Source organism: Hippopotamus amphibius, chromosome 17, assembly GCF_030028045.1.
Source record: "Hippopotamus amphibius kiboko isolate mHipAmp2 chromosome 17, mHipAmp2.hap2, whole genome shotgun sequence".
Lineage (NCBI taxonomy): Eukaryota > Metazoa > Chordata > Mammalia > Artiodactyla > Hippopotamidae > Hippopotamus > Hippopotamus amphibius.
The window spans coordinates 24,831,388-24,851,483 of record NC_080202.1 but is presented as its reverse complement, the minus strand read 5'-3'; the positions used below and the strand labels follow the sequence as shown (position 1 = coordinate 24,851,483).

Genomic DNA, 20,096 nt, shown 5'->3' with positions numbered 1-20,096 from the left:
GGGGAATCAGAAAGGGCTTCTTGAGTTAAATAGAAGCATATGATTCATAAAAAATTTCCTCCTTTGCTGAATGCTGATCACAATCATAGAATGCTTAGAAAGAAAAAAAGAGAAAAGGAAGACTTGAAAAACAGAAGTAAAACCTTTTAAAGGAATTTTTCAAGTCTGTGTAAAATCTTGCCATGTTCAAGGAATGAAATCTCATTTTATGTCTCATTTAAACACAGGTTTCCCTATTTGGATCCACCTAATGAGAGACTTATTTTGGAAGCTCTTAAACAACTTTACCAGTGTGATGCTATTGACAGGTAAAAAACAAAACAAAACTAAAACAAAACCAACCACAATAGATGTTAATCTCTTTTTAAAATACCGTTCTTAATACTTTCCTTTATCATTAGAAAGTGATATGTTTGAATTGAATGTTTTCCCTGAAATTAGAATTTGTCCTCAGTCTTTCTTCGCCACAGTTCTGAAATTGTACCATAAAACTGTTTTTGTTTAGTATTGGTATTATGTAACAGTAATTTCTGAGTACCATTTCAGTGCCAGGCATTATGCTGGGTACATCAAAATGATGAGAGAGCCAGAGTCCTTGTTCTCTTGATTGTGTGATGGAAAGAGATTTGGTAATTTTCATTGTCTCATTTCTTTAAGGACATTTTCCATGCTTCTGTAGCATTGTGTGTCTTTTATTATACTACTTTATTCTGCCTTACTGTTTAATTTTTTGGATATATAGGCCCTGAGGGCAAGGAATTTGTCATCTTTATGTTTCTCTTATCAATGACCACAGTGTATCATATTTCTTATATTGAATTGAATTTCTGGAGGTAATTTAAGGTAATCTAAATTATATCTGACTTATTCTGAATGATAAACATTTCATTTTTACTCTCCCAAGTTTGAAAGACTTAAAAAACTTTTTTCCATTAAGGAGTGGCCATGTGACCAGATTGGGTTTGTCTATGGTAGAATTTCCTCTCCCTCCACATCTGACATGTGCAGTAATAAAGGCTGCTTCTCTGGACTGTGAAGATCTATTACTTCCAATAGCAGCAATGTTGTCTGTGGAAAATGTCTTCATTAGACCTGGTAAGAATTTTATTGATGAGTTTTTTTTTAATTAATAGATTTTATTTTTTAGAGTAGTTTTACTTTTCTAGAAAAATTGAGGGAAGGTACAGAGTTTTCCCTATTATTAACATCTTTCATTAGTGTGGTACCTTTGTTACGATTAATAAGCCAATATTGATACATTATTATTAACTAAGGAATCACTGTATTGTAAATTCTATGGGTTTTGACAAATCTATAATGACATACTCACCATCGAAATATTGTGCAGAATAGTTTCACCTCCCTAAACATTTCCTGTGTCCCACCTAGTCATTCCTACATCCTTCCAACTCTTAGCAACCACTGATCTTTTTACTGTTGTCATAATTTTGCCTTTTCCAGGATGCCACATAGTTGGAATCATACAATATGTAGTTTTTTCAGATGGACTTCCTTAGCAATGTGCTTTTACGGTTCCTCCATGTCTTTTTGTGGCATGATAGCTCATATCTTTTTATTGCTGAGTAAATTTCCATTGTGTGCAATTTGTTTATGCATTCACCTATTGAAGGACATCTTGGTTGCTTTCAAGTTTTGGCAGTTATGGATAAAGCTGCTATAAACATTTGTGTGCACGTTTTTGTGTGCACGTTTTTGTGTGAACATCGATTTTCAACTCATTGCCGAATTGTAAGACAAGAATATGTTTAGATTTGTAAGAAACTGCTAGACTATCTTCCAAAGTGTCTGCAGCATTTTGCATTCCCACCAGCAATGAGCCTGAGATTCCTGTTGCTCCACATCCTCAACAGCTTTTGCTGTTGGCATTGTTTTGGATTTTGGCCATTCTAATAAGTGTGTAGTGGTATTTCATTGTTGTTTTAATTTGCAGATCCCTGATGACATGTGATGTTAACCATCTTTTCGTATGCTCATTTGCCATTTGTGCATCTTCTTTGGTGAGGTGTTTGTTCCAGTCTTTTTTAATAAGGTTGTTTGTTTTCTTATTGTTGAGTTTTAAGAGTTCATTGTATGTATTGGATAACAGTTCTTTAAGAGAAGTGTCTTTTACAAATATTTTCTCCCAGTCTGTGACTTGTTTTCTCATTTTCTTGACATTGTCTTTCACAGAGCAGAAGTTTTTAATTTTAATGAAGTCTAGCTTATCAGTTACTTCTTTGATGGGTCATGCCTTTGTGTTACATCTGGAAAGTCATCACCATACCTAAGTTCATCTAGATGTTCTCCTTTGTCATCTTGTGGTAGTTGATGTTCTTTTGTTCCAGCTCCATTTATTCAAAAGACTCCTTTCTCCATTGTAATTCCTTTGCTCCTTTGTCAGTGTTCATTTGACTGAATTTGTGTGCCTCTGTTTCTGGGCCTGGTATTCTGTTCCACTGATCTGTTTCCTATTCTCCTGTCAATACCACAGTGTCTTGATTATTGAAGCTTTATAGTAACTCTTGAACTTGGATAGGATTATTTCTCCAGCTTTCCTCTTCCCCTTCAATATTGTTTTGACTATTCTGGGTCTTTTCCCTTTCTATATAAATTTTAAAACCGGTTTGTTGATATCCACAAAATAACTTTCTGAGACTTTAATTGAGATTATATTGAATCATAGATCAAACAGGAAAGAAGTGACATCCTGATAGTATTGTCTTTCTATCCATGTACATGGAATGTCTGTTTATTGAGATCTCCAGTAATTCACTGAACATTTTTTTAAATTACTGAATGTTTTTTCATGCCCTATGGGACATGAAACTAAAGATAAACAGTTTTTTTTCATTTTATTATCCTTTAACTTAGTTTTTTGAAATAGGGAGTATGTAACATTCCTGGCTGAAAGTTAATTTCCTTTCACTGGTAAAGAAAGATAGTATGGTGAACCTTTGCCCTGTTATAATACATTAGTAATATATTAACCTTTTTTCTACAATCAAAAGAAACGGTAGTTCAGCCCTTGTACCCTTAGAGAATTGTTTTGAGGTTTCCATGTCTTTAGACTTCTGCTTCTTTCCTTTTTTTTTAAATTAATTTATTTATTTATTAATTTTTGGCTGCTTTGGGTCTTCATTGCTGCACACGGGCTTTCTCTAGTTGCAGCGAGTGGGGGCTATTCTTCATTGTGGTGCGTGGGCTCCTCATTGTAGTGGATTCTTTTGCTGTGGAGCACAGGCTCTAAGTGCATGGGCTTCAGTAGTTGTGGCACAAGGGCTCAATAGTTGCGGCTCGAGGGCTCTAGAGCGCAGGCTCAGCAGTTGTGGCGCATGGGCTTAGTTGCTCCACGGCACGTGGGATCTTCCCGGACCAAGAATCGCAACTGTGTCCCCTGCGTTGGCAGGCGGATTCCCAACCACTGCACCACCAGGGAAGCCCTTCTTTCCTTTCTTGGTGTGTCAGTATGGGATACAACTTAGTTCATCACATGTGAACTTTTCTTCTAGGGTTGGGGGGTGGACGGGTGGGGGTCACAATTTTTTTTTCCAAGGAGCTTCTGAGTAGATAGTATATCTTGCCTGCAACCAAAACTAACAATAGTGTGCTATCTCACTGGCCATATCCCTTTATGACTGAGTGTTGGGTCCAGATTGATTTATTATTGTGATGATTATAAAGGAAGATACGTTTTTCTATAAAAATACTCTGTAGTTGATCAACTGCTATGCAAGACAGAAGTAGAGACACGTGTAGAGAATAAACATATGGACACCAAGGGGGTAAGCGGGGGGGGGGGGGGGGGTGATTGGGATGGGATGAATTGGGAGATTGGGATTACATATATACATTAATATGTATAAAACAGATGACTAATAAGAAAAAAAATCAAATTGTATACTTAAAAAAAAATACTCTGTAGTTTAATCAGTGTGCTACCTATCCCAAATAGATTGCAGTGTAGTTTTTTAAGTGTCAGAATTTTGATTCCAGTAGTACCCTAATTGCAGTTTTTTGGGTTTTTTTTCCTAGTAAAATACTATCTGCAGTAAATAAGGTTGGCTGGCTTTCATTAGGTAGTATCAAAGCTAAAAATACTCCTTCTGAAAACTATGTTTACAGCGTATTGAAGTGGGGGTCAAGAGATCAGGATTCTAACCTGACTCACTGCTACCTAATTACCTGACTGTTGGCCTAGTTTTTCTGAACTTCATTTTTCATTTGTAAAACCAGGGAGTTGGATTTTATTAATTTCTTCAAAATAAGCCTGCTAAGAATTTTGATAGGGATTGTGTTGAACCTTTTGCTGTTTTTTTGCCATTTCTTAACGTATCCTTGCTCTAGGGATTATAATTTACATCTTTAATTAAAATTTACTCAAAGTTAATATTGCTTCATGTACAGTGTAAGAAACCTTGGAACACTTTAGTTCCATTTACTCCCCCATCATTTGTGCTATTGTTGTCACATATATTATATTTACATACATTATAAGCCCCACAATACAGTATTATAATTTTTCCCTTAAGGCTTCATATGTCTTTGAAAGAAGATAAGAGAAGAAAATAAAAATTAGGTCTTTTCCATAGCTAGAAGTAAAAGTCTAGGTATTGGTTTTAAAATTCTTATTTAGAACTCTCTGTCTGTGGGTGGATTGTTGACTCTCAGCCTTTCAGGTTGTTCAGGTCTTAGGTTTTAATTATGTGCTCTTTGTTTTTTTTATTAAGTCCTTGAGGTGGTTTTTGGTATCTTGAAGGCCTTTATTTGGGATCTACACTTTAGCAACTCCAGGAAAAGGGAGACTTCCCTTTGCTAGCCTAATACTTGGCCTTAGATATCTATGGACATAGGTCAGTCTAATTCTTTAGAATATTGAGATAATAGCGAATAGGAATATGTCTTGTAATCTGTGCTTTAATTTGATGGGAAATTTTTGAGTAAGTCTTGCCTTTGTTAAGTACTTGATGTCAGTGATGTTAATGGATATGAAACGTGAATTATGCTGAAAGCACTCAGGTAACACAGAGATTTATCAGTGTTTCTAAATTCCATGCAATGAAAATATAATTGTGAAGCAGTGGCCTTGTCTGTTGTCATCAGACTTAAGATTAGGTTTATTTTCCTTAGATACTGATTTTGGCCCTTTTTAAAAAAGTAGGTAATACCCATGTTGCTGTTGTCAAATATATTATATTTCTATGTTATAGGCCCAACAATACAATTTTATAGATAATGTTTCATGCAATTTCTTTTTAAATATACAGGGGAATAGAAGGAATATTATACCCTTTTATAAAAATTTACCTACATATTAACTTTTACTAGTGCTCTTTTTTAGCGTCATTCAGATTATTATCTTGCATCATTGCCTTTCATCCTGAATAACTTCTTTTATTATTAATTTTAAGGCAGGTGTGCCAGCAATGAATTCTCTCAGGTTTTGTTATCCAGAAATGCCTTTATTTTGCTTTCATTTTGCAAGATAGTTTTGCTGGATATAGGATTCTTAGTTAACAGTGGTTTTCTTTCAGCATTACAGGTGTATCATCCCACACTCTTTTGGCCTCTGTTATTTCTGTTGAGAAGTCAATTGTTAATTTTATTGAAGTTCTTTTGTGCACAATAAGTAAATTTTCTCTTGCTCCTTTCAGTATTTTGTCTATTATATATCTATGGATCACTTTGCTTTTATCCTACTTGGAATTCATTAAGCTTCTTGAATGTGTAGATAAATGTTTTTCATCAAATTTTGGAATTTTTCAGCCATTATTTTCTCAAATTTTTTTCTGCCTATTTCTCCTCTTTTACTGGCATTTCCATTATGCTTATGTTGGTGTGCCTAATGGTGTCCCATATATCTCTGCTCATTTTTCTTCTTTTTTTTAGCTTTGTTCTTTGGATTGCATGATCTCTCTTGATCTATATTTTGCTGATTCTTTCTTCTGTGAGTCCATATCTACTGTTGAGCCCCATTTAGTGAAGTTTTCATTTTGTTTATTGTATGTTTCCAGTTCAGCAGTCAGGTGCTGATTGGTTGGAGGTTGTTCCTAATTGCCTTAAGCCACTGGTGTTTGTACCCTTTACTGTTGGATTTATGTTGTGTGGTTTGAAGAGTATTTTCACAGTTCAGGGAGTTTATGAGTTTTGTCCTGTGTTCAGCCAGAGGCCAGACTCTCAGAAGTTCCCTCTCCTTTTGCTTCTTGGACTTCTGCACAATCTTCCACAGCATCAGGAGAAACTATGGTTTTTGCAGGTTTCTTTGATCTTTCTTTTAAATGTTTGGCTGGTCTCATTCATTACAAACCCATACGTAACATCATAGTCAGTGGTGAAAAGCTGAAAGCCTTTCCTCTAAAACAGGAACAAAACAAGGATGCACTCTAGCCACTTGTTTAACATAGTATTGGAAGTCTAAGCCACAGCATTCAGACAAGAAAAAGAAATAAAAGACATCCAAATTGGAAGGGAAGAAGTAAAACCATCACTATTTGTAGATGACATGATACTATACATAGAAAACCCTAAAGTCTCCACCAAAAAATTCTTAGAATTAATAGATGAATTCAGAAAAGTTGCAGGATACAAGATTAATATTCAGAAATCTGTTGATTTTCTATACACTAATAATGAACTATCAGAAAGAGAAAGCAAGAAAGTTATTTTAAAAAAAATTTTTTTTAATTTATTTATTATTTTATTTATTTATTAATTTGGCTACATTGGGTCTTTGTTGCTGTGTGCGGGCTTTCTCTAGTTGTAGCAAGCAGTGGCTACTCTTTGTTGTGGTGCACAGGCTTCTCATTGCCATGGCTTCTCTTGTTGCAGAGCTTGCGCTCTAGTCGTGCAGGCTTCAGTAGTTGTGGCAGTCAGGCTCAGTAGCTGTGGCACATGGGCTTAATTGCTCTGCAGCATGTGGGATCTTCCTCAACCAGGGCTTGAAACTGTGTCCCCTGCATTGGCAGGAGGATTCTTACCTATTGTGCTGCCTGGGAAGTCCCCAAAGTAATCTATTTTAAATTACATCAAAGAGAATAAAATATCTAGGAATAAACTTAACCAAAGAAGTGAAGGACCTATACTGTGAAGACTATAAATCATTGATGAAGGAAATTGAAGATAATACAAAGAAATGAAATGATATCTCATGTTCCTGGGTTGGAAGAATTAATATTGTTAAAATATCCACACGACTCAAAGCAATCTATGGATTAATGCAATCCTTTTCAAAATACCTGTGACATTTTTCACGGAACTAGAACAAATGATCCTAAAATTCATATGGAACCACAAAAAACCCTGAATTGCCAAAGCAATCTTGAGAAAAAAGAACAAAGCTAGAGATGTCATACTCCTTGACTTTAGACTGTACTACAAAGCTACAGTAATCAAAACAGCATGGTGCTGGCTCAAAAACAGACACATAGATCAATGGAACAGAGCAGAGAGCCCAGAAATAAACCTATGCACTTAGGGTCCATTAATCTACAACAAAGGAGTCAAGAAGATACAATGGAGAAAACTTAGTCTCTTCAATAAATGGTGCTGGGAAAACTAGATAGCTACACACATGTAGAATGTATGAAAAAGAATGTATGAAATAATGAAATTAGAAAGTTTTCTCACTCCATATATAAAAATAAACCCAAAATGGATTAAAGACCTGAATGGAAGACCTGAAACCATAAAACTCCTAGAAGAGAACATAGACAGAACATTCTTTGACATAAATTGTAGCAATATTTTTTTGGATCTGTTTCCTAAGGCCAAAGAAACAAAAGCAAAAATAAACAAGTGGGACCTAATTAAACTTAAAAGCTTTTACACAGCAAAGGAAATGATTGACAAAATGAAAAGATAACCTACTGAATGGGAGAAAATATTTGCAAATGATATGACTGGGAAGGGGTTAATATCCAAAATATATAGATAGCTCTTGCAAGTAAATATCAAAAAAACAAACAACCTGATTAAAAAATGGAAATTCCCTGGCTGTCCAGTGGTTAAGATGCTGCACTTTTACTGCCAAGGGCCTGGGTTCAATCCCTGGTCAGGGAACTATGATATCCCACAGGCTGTGTGGCCCAAAAAAGGGGAGGGGGGTGCAGAAGACCTGAATAGACATTTTTCCAAAGAATATATACAGATGGCCCAACAGGTACATGAAAAAATGCTCAACATTGCTAGTCATCAGAGAAATGCAAATCAAAACCACAATGAGATATCAACTTACACCTGTCAGAATGGCTATCATTAAAAAGTCTACAAATAATAAATGTTGGCGAGGATGTGGAGAAAGGGAAACCCTAGTATACTGTTGGTGGGAATGTAAATTGGTGCACGCACTATGGAAAACAGTATGGAGTTTCCTCCAAAAAACTAAAAATAGAACTACCGTATGATCCAACAATTCTGCTTCTGGGTATATATCTGAAGAAAATGAAAACAGTAATTTAAAAAGATGCATGTGCCCCAGTGTTCATATTTATAGTACCCAAGATATGGAAGCAGCCATCAACACATGAATGGATAAAGATATGATGTGCGTGTATATATATATATATTCCATTGTGTGTGTGTGTGTGTATGTGTGTGTATTCCATTGTGTGTGTATACACACACAGTGGAATATATCTTAGCCATAAAAAAGAATGAAATTTTGCCACTTGCAACAACGTGGATGAAATAAGTCAGACAGAGAAAGACAAATACTCTATGTTATCACTTATGTGTGGAACCTAAAAAAATTAATGAATTTACATAACACAACAGAAACAGACTCACAGTAATAGAGAACAAACTAGTGGTTACCAGTGGGAAGAGGGAAGAGGGGATGGATAAGATCAGGTTGTGGGATTAACAAGTGCTACAATGTATAAAATAAATAAGCAACAAAGATATATTGTACAAGCCATTATTTTGTAATAACTTTAAATGGAGAATAATCTATAAAAATACTGGATCACAGCGTTGTGTACCTGAAACTATTATAATATTGTAAGTCAACTATACTTCAATAAAAATAATTTTAAAAGTTTGGCTCTGCTTCAGTTTTGCTGGTCTGCCTCTTTTGGTATTAACCAAGCTGTTAGTCTCCACTGATTGCTAGCTCTTGTTTTTGACAGTGCCCTGGGGCATAAATTGCTCCATAGTCTGATCCAAATAAAGTTAGGCACCTTGGCATCACCCAGGTCTGATTCCTTGAGGCAACAATTGCTACCGCTTTCTTATTCATACTTAGAGAGACACTCTTGCTATATATACATGTATAACCTAGGTTTAATTTTTATTTATTTATTTAATAAATTTATTTATTATTTATTTATTTTTGGTTGTGTTGGGTCTTTGTTGTTGCAAGCAGGCTTTCTCTAGTTGTGGCTAGCAGGGGCTACTCTTGGCATGGGCTTCTCATTGTGGTGGCTTCTCTTGTTGCAGAGCGTGGGCTCTAGGTGTGTGGGCTTTAGTAGTTGTGGCACACAGGCTCAACAGTTGTGGCTCTCGGGCTCTAGAGCACAGGCTCAGTAGTTGTGGCACATGGGCTTATTTGTTTCGCGGCATGTGGGATCTTCCCAGACCAAGGCAAACCCATGTCCCCTGCATTGGCAGGTGGATTCTTAACCAGTGTGCCACCAGGGAAGTCCCTAATTTTTTTTTTTTTTTTTTTTTTCTTTTGGCACACGGGCTTAGTTGCTCCGCGGCATGTGGGATCTTCCTGGAGCTGGGATCGAACCCGTGACCTCTGCATTGTCAGGCAGATTCTTAACCACTGCGCCACCTAGGAAGCCCCAGTCCCTAATTTTTAAACCTGGATCATCAAGAACTTTAACTGCTACAAAATGCAGCTTCAGTTTTTGAGCATGTGACTTGCTGGTATCTTGTTACGCCCCAAAAAATGTGTTCATTGTCCAGCTGCTTTTAAGTGCATATATAGTCTTTATAGGTTAAGCAGTTCTTTCTGGCTTGGGTCTTAGTCATTGTAAATCACCTAATTTAGTTTATTATAAACTTATTGGTAAAACTGGCTAGTATTTTCAGATCTAATATTGAATGAAGGTTTTAAACATCAAAATGATGCTACTGCCAATATTTTTAGTAACCTCTCTTTTGCTGTAGTAAACTGTGTACAGTGTCTGCTAGTATAGATATTGCTTTAGAAATCAGACAATGGAGTGAAGGCTCTGAAGTTAAATGATTTTAAGGTGGTAAACAACATTGCCTTAAAATGGAACAAATTTAAAATAACATTGTGTTGGTTTTAAAGTTTTTAATTATTTTAACTGTGATATTTTTAGACATAAACGGTACTTTATGTGTATATGTCACTTATAGCGTTATTCCCCTGCTTCAGCTCAGAGGGTTGTTTTTGAAACCTTTCTGTGTAATAGTTTTATTTTCTGATTGGTTGTATTATATAGAAAAAGTATTGAATTATATTCCCCAAGGGAGAAGTTCAGCTGATTTAGCCTTGTTTTACTGCTTCAGCTTCTTATTTATAGTTTTTTACCTCAGTAGCATTATTTGCATGAGTTAAAACTGATAATAGAATTTCATCTGGGGAAAGATAGTAAATTAAAGAAAATGACAAGTCTGCTGGGAAAATAATTAAAGATAGATAGTCAAACTACTGTTTAGTCAAAGGATAAATTTGCTGAGATTGTAGGAACTGTGTATGATATGGTTTGCGACTTTCCTATACAAATCCTGAATTTACTATGGGGCTTCTGCCAATTTTAATTTTAATTAATTAGGTTACTTTTGAGGGAAGAGTTAGGGAAAAGGAACAAAAATATGTTCTATATGTTCTGTATTTTCTCTTGACTTTGAGAATAACTGGGGGAGAGAGAGAGACTGAAAGAAGGTAGTAGCAATGTGGGAAGGAGAGCCAGAAAAGCAGTGTGCTCTCTACATTTTTTAAAGTGTGAGCACTTAGCCACTCTAAATAGCAGAGATCCAATACTAACCATGCAGGTGTAATCTTTACAAAATATAAACTGAGTTTAGAATCGTAATCCACTAAAATTTATTGTAGTTATTCTGGTATTTTAATGATATGATAAGCCATTTGTGTAAATTGTTGTAGTAGGTATTACAGCCAAATGGAACATTTCTAGGGTTAGCTGGAGACAGAGGAGGGAAGAACTGAACCATAATAAGAAGCTTCTCTGAGGCTTTATAACCCAGAGATCCCAGGAGGCTGGGACTTTACATTTGGATAGCAGGGAATACCACAATTCAAGGATGCAGGAGCCCCTGGCTGATAGGTAACCTTGTCTCTCAGTGTTGGGAGCCAAGACAGGGTTGATGCTTGAGTCTAGTGCAGTTCCACTTTTGGCATAGTACCTTCTGGGCAGTGGTGTTTGGGTGCATGGAATTAGATGTTTTGGCTTAAAAATCAATATCCATGACTGGTTCAAGAGATGGGCATTGTATCTTCACCTTGGCAGGGCCATTTGCATGGCCTAAGGTAAGTCATATTTGCTCTCCTTTTGTCTCTAGTTGCTTCCTTCAGTTGTTACCCATGTCACATAGGTGGAAGCTACTTAAAGTCTGGAATGGAAGACTGTGAGTCTTTATGAGTGTTTCATTTAATCAGATTGCTCTCTTCCTAATACCAGGCACTGATGCTTTGCGCATTCAAGGTGTAGTCTGTCTAAGTGCTGCTCCCTGGAATTAGGCAACATGGTGCCTCTGCCAAATCTAGCTGTGATGGGTATACTGAATGAGTAGGAATTGTGGTTTGATGCCCTACAATGAAGGAAGAAGCCCTAGGACATTTTGAAAAGAAGGGGAGGGTGGTTCTGAAAGATTAGCCTGGGTAAAGTGCTTTGTGGGGAACTTGGGCAATCAGAGAGGATATCATTCCATCAAAGTCAATAACAGGTGAATCTCAAAACCATAATGGTGAGCAAAAGAAACCAGATGCACAAAGTGCATTTATATAAAGTTTAGAAACAGACAAAACCCTTCTGTGGGGATAGAAATCAGGATATGGTTATCTCTGTGGAGGGGAATGGGTAGTTATTTGAAGGAGAGCAAAAAAGGGGCTCTGGGATGCTGGTAATATTCTCCTTGTTGATCTGGGTGTTGGGTACATTGTTATATTTGTGACCATTCATTGAGCTGTACACTTATGACCTGTGTAGTTTCATGTATGGCATGATATACTTCAATATGAAGTTAAAAAAGAAAAGTTTGTAGTAGTTCAGTTCTGCATATATGATGGTCCTAATTGTCAATAATTAGGAATTGGATAAATAAGGACTGGTTAAATTGTGTTGTGTTCCTTATACCCCTGAGAAATACAATGTAGGTATGTTTGGAAACGAATAATTCTATATGTACTTACATTAGACCCTTATTACGTAAAGGAAGTTTCAGAAAGTATATCCCACTTATGTAAAAATAAACCATTACACACGATGCTTATATATATATAGAAACTATCTTGAAGGACGCACACTAAATAATTAACAGTGGTTAGCCTTTATGGGTAACGTGACAAAGTGGAGAACATTGAACTTTTACATAAAGTTTTTTTACTGTAAGCATGGGTTACTCTTATGGTAAAAACGAATATTAAATTCCAAATACTATTTTAAAGGTAAGTCAATTGGGAGAAGTAATGTTGGTAAAATCTCCAAAGTATGATTAAAGAAGAAAAGGAATTGTGGGAGTAATTAGAGACCCCCCCCCCGCAAAGAGTTAATGTACTTCTCCCTTATTCCACCTCACAGGGTGAGGCAGATTTTAATGAGCTTGAATAAACAAAGTGAATATAGACACTTGATGTAAAGTAGAACTAAACTGCTTTTCCAATTGTCGTTTTAGTTGATCCGGAGTACCAGAAGGAAGCAGAACAGAGACATCGAGAATTGGCAGCTAAAGCTGGAGGATTTAATGACTTTGCAACTTTAGCTGTCATCTTTGAACAGTGCAAATCAAGGTATGTGAGATGGTTCTTTGTACTGGAAAGTGTTAGTTTGAAGTATAGCTTCAATATAGTATATGACTTTAGACAGTAAGGTTCAGTGGGGATGATACTAACCTCAAGGTATTTTTGTGAACATTAGTGAGATTTCTCTATGTCAGGTGACTATGACTTAGTAGTCATTTATTGCATAACATTAGTTCTCTTCTTTCAAAATCACTTTATAGAATTTTGGTTCTGTATAGCTTGCTTAGATGAGAAGATGATTGGATATTTGTTAAAGCATATATGTATAAAAAAAACCCATTTACAAATTATTTTTTAATTCACTTAGAGACACCTGCATTAATTTATTTTTTCAAATTCCTTAAAGTGCTTTTTTATTCATTGGACAGGTCTCATAAAAGAGCTGACAGTTGCTTATGGGTTTCTAGTTGTGTAATAGAATTGAGAATGTTAGACTTTCACTCCTAGAAGGTATTTTTGAGACACCAATATTTTTGTTTTGCAGTGGAGCTCCAGCTTCATGGTGCCAGAAACATTGGATTCATTGGAGGTGCTTATTTTCTGCATTCCGTGTTGAAGCTCAACTTAGAGAACTGATCAGGAAGCTTAAACAGGTGATTGCTATAATGTTTTTTTCCCCTTGTGTGGCATTTTGGCAGGGCCCTCTGAGTACTCTACCCAAAACCATGTAGATTATAAGGTGTTGAAGAATGGCTTGTAGGAACAGGCATGGTTCCTGAGCCTGTGTGAGCACACAGCTCTGTTATCCCTTATCCTTTGGGGAGGCTCTTCCTGGCCTTGGGTAATTCCCTCACATTGATATGCTTATCATTACTCAGTTGAACTCTTGAGGCCCCTCTGCAGGTCTCTGGCGTTCTCTATGCAGATCTCTTCTCGAACTCTGGCCTGGGAACTCTAGTCATCCTGGTCCTCCTGGATTCTCAGCTCTGTCTCTTTAAGTCTGGGAGTTCTCCAGGTTCCACTTAGGTTTTTCCTTTCCTGCACCTTGGTCCAGAACCTCTCTCAAGGTTGACTGTAAGCTGGGGCAGTTGTTGGACTTACTTCATTTATTTCCCCTACTTCATCATTTATTTCTCAGAGATCACTGTCCTTTAATGCTTGATATACAGTGTTTTGGAGATCATTATTTCATATGTTTTGTCCATTTTTTGGTTGTTTCAAGCAACCAAAATCTTGTTCCTCTTACTCCATATTGGCCAGAAACAGAAGTCTTTAGAATGTGGATTTTTCAAACTAAAAGATTATTTCAGATTGTTCTGTGAGATTTACCACTGTACACGTGTTCTTTCTATAGCAAAGTGACTTCCCAAGAGAGACCTTTGAAGGCCCTAAACATGAAGTACTGAGAAGATGTCTTTGTGCAGGTTATTTCAAAAATGTAGCTCGCAGGTAAGCAGTAAGAGCTTGAGAGATGGATAAAGAAATACAACTGTGTTTGATGACGATATTTAATATTAAAGACAGTTTGATTTAAACTCTTTGATTATGATAACAGCAATTACAGTGACTCTTCTTTTTTTTTTTTTTTTTTATTTTTATTTTTTTGGCACACAGACTTAGTTGCTCTGCGGCATGTGGGATCTTCCTGGAGCAGGGATTGAACCCATGTCCTCTGCATTGGCAGGTGGATTCTTAACCACTGCACCACTTAGGAAGCCCCAGTGACTCTTTTCTTAATTGTCCCTTGTGCAGGGGGAGCTGCAGTGGCTGAGAGTGGGATATGGAAGCTCATGTGGGGCAGGAGGGGAGTCTGTAGGACAGCTGTCCAGCATGGGGTCTTAGTGCCTAAGTTGAGTGACACTGGTTTTCTTGCAGCGTGGTGGCTCCTTGTGGAGTGTGAAAGCCAAATAGGTTGAGGATGGCATCCCTGAGGAAGGGTAGTTTAGTGTGGAATGTCAGGGCTTGAGCAAGATTGGGGAAGGTACTCACATGGGAGTTGTTTGGTGTTGAGTGTCAGAGTCTGAGTGTAGGGAAACAGGCCATCTTTGTAGGGAAAGGGGTAAGAGTGGTGGTGATGGGAGATTCATTATATACAGAGGAATTGATCACATAATTGAATATATTAAGGTGAATGGTTAAGGAGTTAGAAATACTGAAAGGTGGAAAATAAGAATGAGCCCTGTGGTGTTGATTGGAATTTCAGGTATTATGGTTTTTAATATAGTTAGATGGATGGATAGATAGATATGGTAATAAAAATAGGTGTTACTCTGCATGTGTGTGTGCGCGTGCGTGTGTAATATGTATTTGTATGTGTGTAAATATTTATGTAACCTAACTGAGATGGACTGGGAGCAATGACACTATAATAACAATGAATATACTTTGTGCCCAGATCTTGACTTAGAGCAGCCATCTACTACATAAAGGACTCAGGGCTCTTTGGGGAAATAGGGCTGGGAAACTACACGATGAGTCCAAAACATCTTATTTTGCCAGCAAGCAAAGTAGTGATCAGTGAACATTGAGGCCATGTCAGAAGTACAAAGGAGCCAGCTGATCAAAGATGGGATATTTTGAGCATTGAAATAAATAATGATAGTAATGGATTATATAACCCATTGAATAAAATGTGAAATCATGGGTCTGTAATCATATAAATTAATAAATGAGTAAATTAAAAGTTCAATGACAAATGGAATTATTTACATAGTTGAGTACCTCTCCACAAAATTCTTCTTAATTACAAAGGGAAAAAGTAAGTTCTCAGTGAAGAAGCCTGGCAGATGTTACCTAAATCAAGCAATCAAAGTGAACATCATCAGTAATGAAACAAATCAAAATCATGTTCCTCCTGATAGGATATAATGAAAACACAGCATCACTTCTGTGATATTCCTGCCAAAGATCTGTAACCTGAATCTGATCATCATAAAACAGACAATCAAACTGAAGGACATACTACAAAATAACTAGCCTATAATCTTTAAAGGTGTCAAGATCATGAGGGTCAAAGAAAGACTTGGGGAGTATTTCAGAATGAAAGAGACTAAAGGGCCATAAAAAGAAAGGCAGTACATGATTCTGAACTGGATCCTTTTGCTATAAAGGATATTATTAGGATATTTGGTAAAATTTCAGTGGGTTCTGAGGATTAGATGCTGGTAATGTATCAGTGTTAGTTAATTCCCTGGTTTTAATGGTCATATTATGGTTATGTAGGAGAATATTCTTCATTATAGGAAATGCACAGTCAGGTATTTGGAGATGGTGGGGCATAAGGTTGGCAACTAACTTTGAAGTGGTTCAAGTAAAAAAGATTTTGTACTGTCCAAATATGTACTGTGTAGATATGTATATATATATAAATAGTTACAATGAAATCCAATCTGGATTATAATAGGAATACATGTAAAGTTCTGTAGGAAATCAGTTTTGACGATTGAGCTGAAGTATTATTTTGACAAGTTTTTGGAATAACATTTATGTAGGGAAGTATAGAAGAGGATAAGAATTTAAAGTTAACATAAATTAGAAAAATTATAGATAAAATGTTTTAATAATTGTACTTTAGAATAGTGAAAATTACTTTTACCTTGGAAAGGAGATGTAGCATAATATAATGTAAAGAATACTGTAAGTCAGAAGACCTGTGTTTGGGAGTTGCTTTCACTACACATTAGCTCTGTGACCTTGAGAAAGCTATCTATTTGAATCTCAGTTTTGACCTTTTAATAAAGTACCTGGCTCTCAAAAGTCATAGGTTTATTTGAGGCTTTATTATGAAAGCAATTTGGAAATTCTAAAGCACAAATACAATATTATTGTTAATATTGCTACTTATTAACCAGAAATGTTTATACTTAACTAAAATGACTAAGTTGTATCATTTTTCTTTTTGGCTGCACTATGCAGCTTGTGGGATTTTAGTTCCCTGACAGGGGATGGAACCCAGGCCCTTGGCCCTGCGAGTACCGAGTCCTAGCCACTGGACCACCAGGGAATTCCCTGTATCATTAGTTTTAAGATGAATTGCTAGAGAAGTTATAGTGACAGTTGAATAAATATAAATCTCTGCTTCTAGCGCTCTTTGTAGTAGAACATATAATTTTTCATTGCTCTACTTATTTCATTGTTTTTACTGTTCTTGTCTGTATCCTTTGGTTTTTTGGTTCTTAGATCTGTTGGGAGAACGTTTTGCACAATGGATGGGCGTGGAAGCCCAGTTCATATTCATCCTTCCTCAGCAGTAAGTACTTTATTTTTAATAAAAGGAAGAATTTTCTTCCTTTTGTAAAGGTGTAGGAATAAGTAATATACAGATGTCTTCTACTTTTCTCTTTGAGGGTAAGTTTAGCATATATATATATATATATATATATATAACATAAAGGTATTGGTTGGCCCATGCCTCCTGTTTGATTGAAGAATATAGAAATTAATTCAGAAGAGTTTGGGCTGTTGGTATTTGGTTGGTCTAATGTGGAATAAGGCAGGTTATTGAGTTATCATCCTTAAATGAATTCTTTTGTGTAGCTTCATGAACAGGAAACCAAACTTGAATGGATCATTTTCCATGAAGTATTAGTTACCACCAAAGTCTACGCAAGAATTGTGTGTCCAATCCGTTATGAATGGGTGAGAGACTTGTTACCCAAGTTGCATGAATTTAATGCACATGATTTGAGCAGTGTGGCCCGGCGTGAAGTGAGAGAAGATGCAAGAAGGAGGTGGACTAATAAGGAAAATGTAAAGCATCTGAAGGGTGAGTGAATCACTTGTTCTAGAGCATAAGTGTCCAAATTCTCATATAATTACAGAAATACTGTTACAGAGCTTAGATTCTGGCTCTATCTCCTCAGAAAAGCAAAGAGTTGTCATGAGTCTCAGACTTATTTTGACTTCCTTCTTTCCCAGTTAGTGATGTTTTCCTTAAGCCCTCTGTCCAACAACATTATTAATAACAATAGTATTTATTGAACCTTTGGCGTGTGCTAACAACTTACATTACGCCATTAAATTTTCACAATAACCCTGTGAAATAACTACATATCCCTACTATATAGATGAGGAAATACTTAGCAGTATACAATAATTTGCTGAAAATCCCAAAGCTAGTATTTGGTGAATCTGGATTTTGAATCCAAAGAATTTGACTCTGTGGCCTCTACTCTTAACCATTATGTCATATTGCTTTCCAGCAGTGCTTTACTATTTTTATTTTACTTATAAAATTTTGTGAATTTTTACCACAGAACATCTTTTTTTTTTAGGACATATTTCCTTGAAATGTTACGTCCCTAGTTGTGAGGCATAAATTGTTGTGGAACTGAACTAGGAGGGAAAACTTAATTCTCAGCTCAGATATAAAAAAAGCTTTTCAGTAAAGCTTGAGGCTGATCAATGCAGCAAATTGTATCATCCTTATTTAACATCACTGAGAAATAGAATGGTGGGGAATCTTGCCCAAGATTACAGAAGAGTCATTGGAAATGTTAACTACTAGGTGTTTTGTTGCAGTGTATAACTGCACTACATGCTTGCATTAGGATTAATTTTTCTGACTCCTCAGGCCTCTGTGCTCTTATTTATTTATTTTTTAAATATTTATTTATTTTGTTTGTTAGTTAGTTATTTAGCTGTGCCAGGTCTTAGTTGTGGCACACGGGATCTTTTTAGTTGTGGCATGTGGGATCTAGTTCCCTGACCATAGACCACTGGACCACTGGGGAAGTCCCTCTAGGCTCTTATTTTTATCTGTAGACTATCATTTCTTTTGAAAGGGTGAAATTTCATTTCCTTTTTTTCCTCTTAACATTAAAATATCAAAGCATCTCATTCTCTTAACATTTCTAATACTGAAATTCAAAACTAAAATTTTATTGGATTAATTTGTAATGTTTTCAGATGGAATATCAAAAGAAGTCCTAAAGAAAATGCAAAGAAGAAATGATGATAAATCCATATCAGACGCACGAGCTCGTTTCCTTGAGAGAAAGCAGCAGAGGTCCCAGGATCACAGTGACACACTGAAGGAAACAGGCTAAGCAGTGAACGCTCCAATTCAGGAAGTAGGAAAAGCAGCCAGAAAATGTGCTTCTACTTTGCCATTTATGTCAGACAGCACTACCAAGAGGAAGTGGTCAGCAGCTGGTTTTAGCATACGAATTAAGAGCAAATCAAAGCTCTTCAGTACCAATAAATGGAATTTTCAAAGAAAAGATTGAGTTGCCATAGTCATAGGCAATGATATATGAAACCAATGAAAGACAATATATGTAGTATTTTCCTCACTTCAATTTTGCTGGCCTTAACTGGTATCAAATGCTGTCAATGAGATATTTTCAGAGAACATTGAGTTGTATTTAATCAGCGTGTTATTCCATTTGCATTGAAGCATTAAAAATTATTTTCCTTAAATCTCTTTAAGGCCTTCTTGTTGCTATTAGAATAGTATTATATCAGGTTATCATGTATGTGACCATTTCCTTCAGAAGGCTGAACATAAAAGAGGTTTTTACTCAGCAATACTTAGATGTCTAACTGTTCAGTTGCTACAGAGCTTTATAGATATTTAGAGAAAAGACTTAATTAGTAAATAAGAAAATTGCCTATGGCAAGATTCTTTGTTGAATTAATATTAACCCTTAAGTTGATTTTTCTGGGATTATACAAATTCCTTTTTATATAAAAGTATATTGTTTAAAACAGTAGCTATAGCCATTAACCAAAGGACAGATGATATATATATGTTCTTTTTTTAGCTGTCCCTACATACTTCTATCAGCACTATGTATGTAGGTGTGACAGTGTTTCAGACAGCCCTCCTACCTGGCCTACTCTCTTGCCTCCAGCTGCTTGGGTAGGACCATTTAAACTATTATGCCGATCTTGAAATGGGATTTTCAAAGCAGCCAACACTACATCACTAGTGTTTCCAACTGGAACCTTGAGGCTAATTAGTATCACACTCAGGCCACACTCAGCACTTGTCCACTCTGTTGTTTACTGCCTTGTATTCTAGTTATTTGTGTATTTGTCTGTCTACCCCACTAGATTATACGCTCCTTGTGGGCAGGGACTATGTCTTTTGCATCTTTGTATCTTTCATGGCACCTAGCAAAGTGCTTTGCACATAGTAGTCACTCAGTGTTTGTTAAATAAAGCTCTTAGTGTCGTTCAAATTCAAAAGGCAGTATAATGT

At 36.2% G+C, this 20,096-nt stretch overlaps 1 protein-coding gene across 3 annotated transcripts in view; it reads left to right on the top strand.

The window, feature by feature from the left end:
- DHX40 (DEAH-box helicase 40) overlaps positions 1-20,083 on the top strand; it is a 42,321-nt gene extending 22,238 nt beyond the window's left edge. For all 3 annotated transcript variants that reach the window (XM_057715465.1, XM_057715464.1, XM_057715466.1), the window contains 8 exons: positions 228-308; positions 938-1,095; positions 12,826-12,940; positions 13,437-13,545; positions 14,247-14,341; positions 17,072-17,141; positions 17,429-17,657; positions 18,800-20,083. In XM_057715465.1, the coding sequence (XP_057571448.1) occupies positions 228-308; positions 938-1,095; positions 12,826-12,940; positions 13,437-13,545; positions 14,247-14,341; positions 17,072-17,141; positions 17,429-17,657; positions 18,800-18,939 (997 nt within the window). In that variant the 3' untranslated portion in view covers positions 18,940-20,083. The remainder of the gene's footprint in view (positions 1-227; positions 309-937; positions 1,096-12,825; positions 12,941-13,436; positions 13,546-14,246; positions 14,342-17,071; positions 17,142-17,428; positions 17,658-18,799) is intronic.
- Positions 20,084-20,096: the final 13 nt, after the last annotated feature.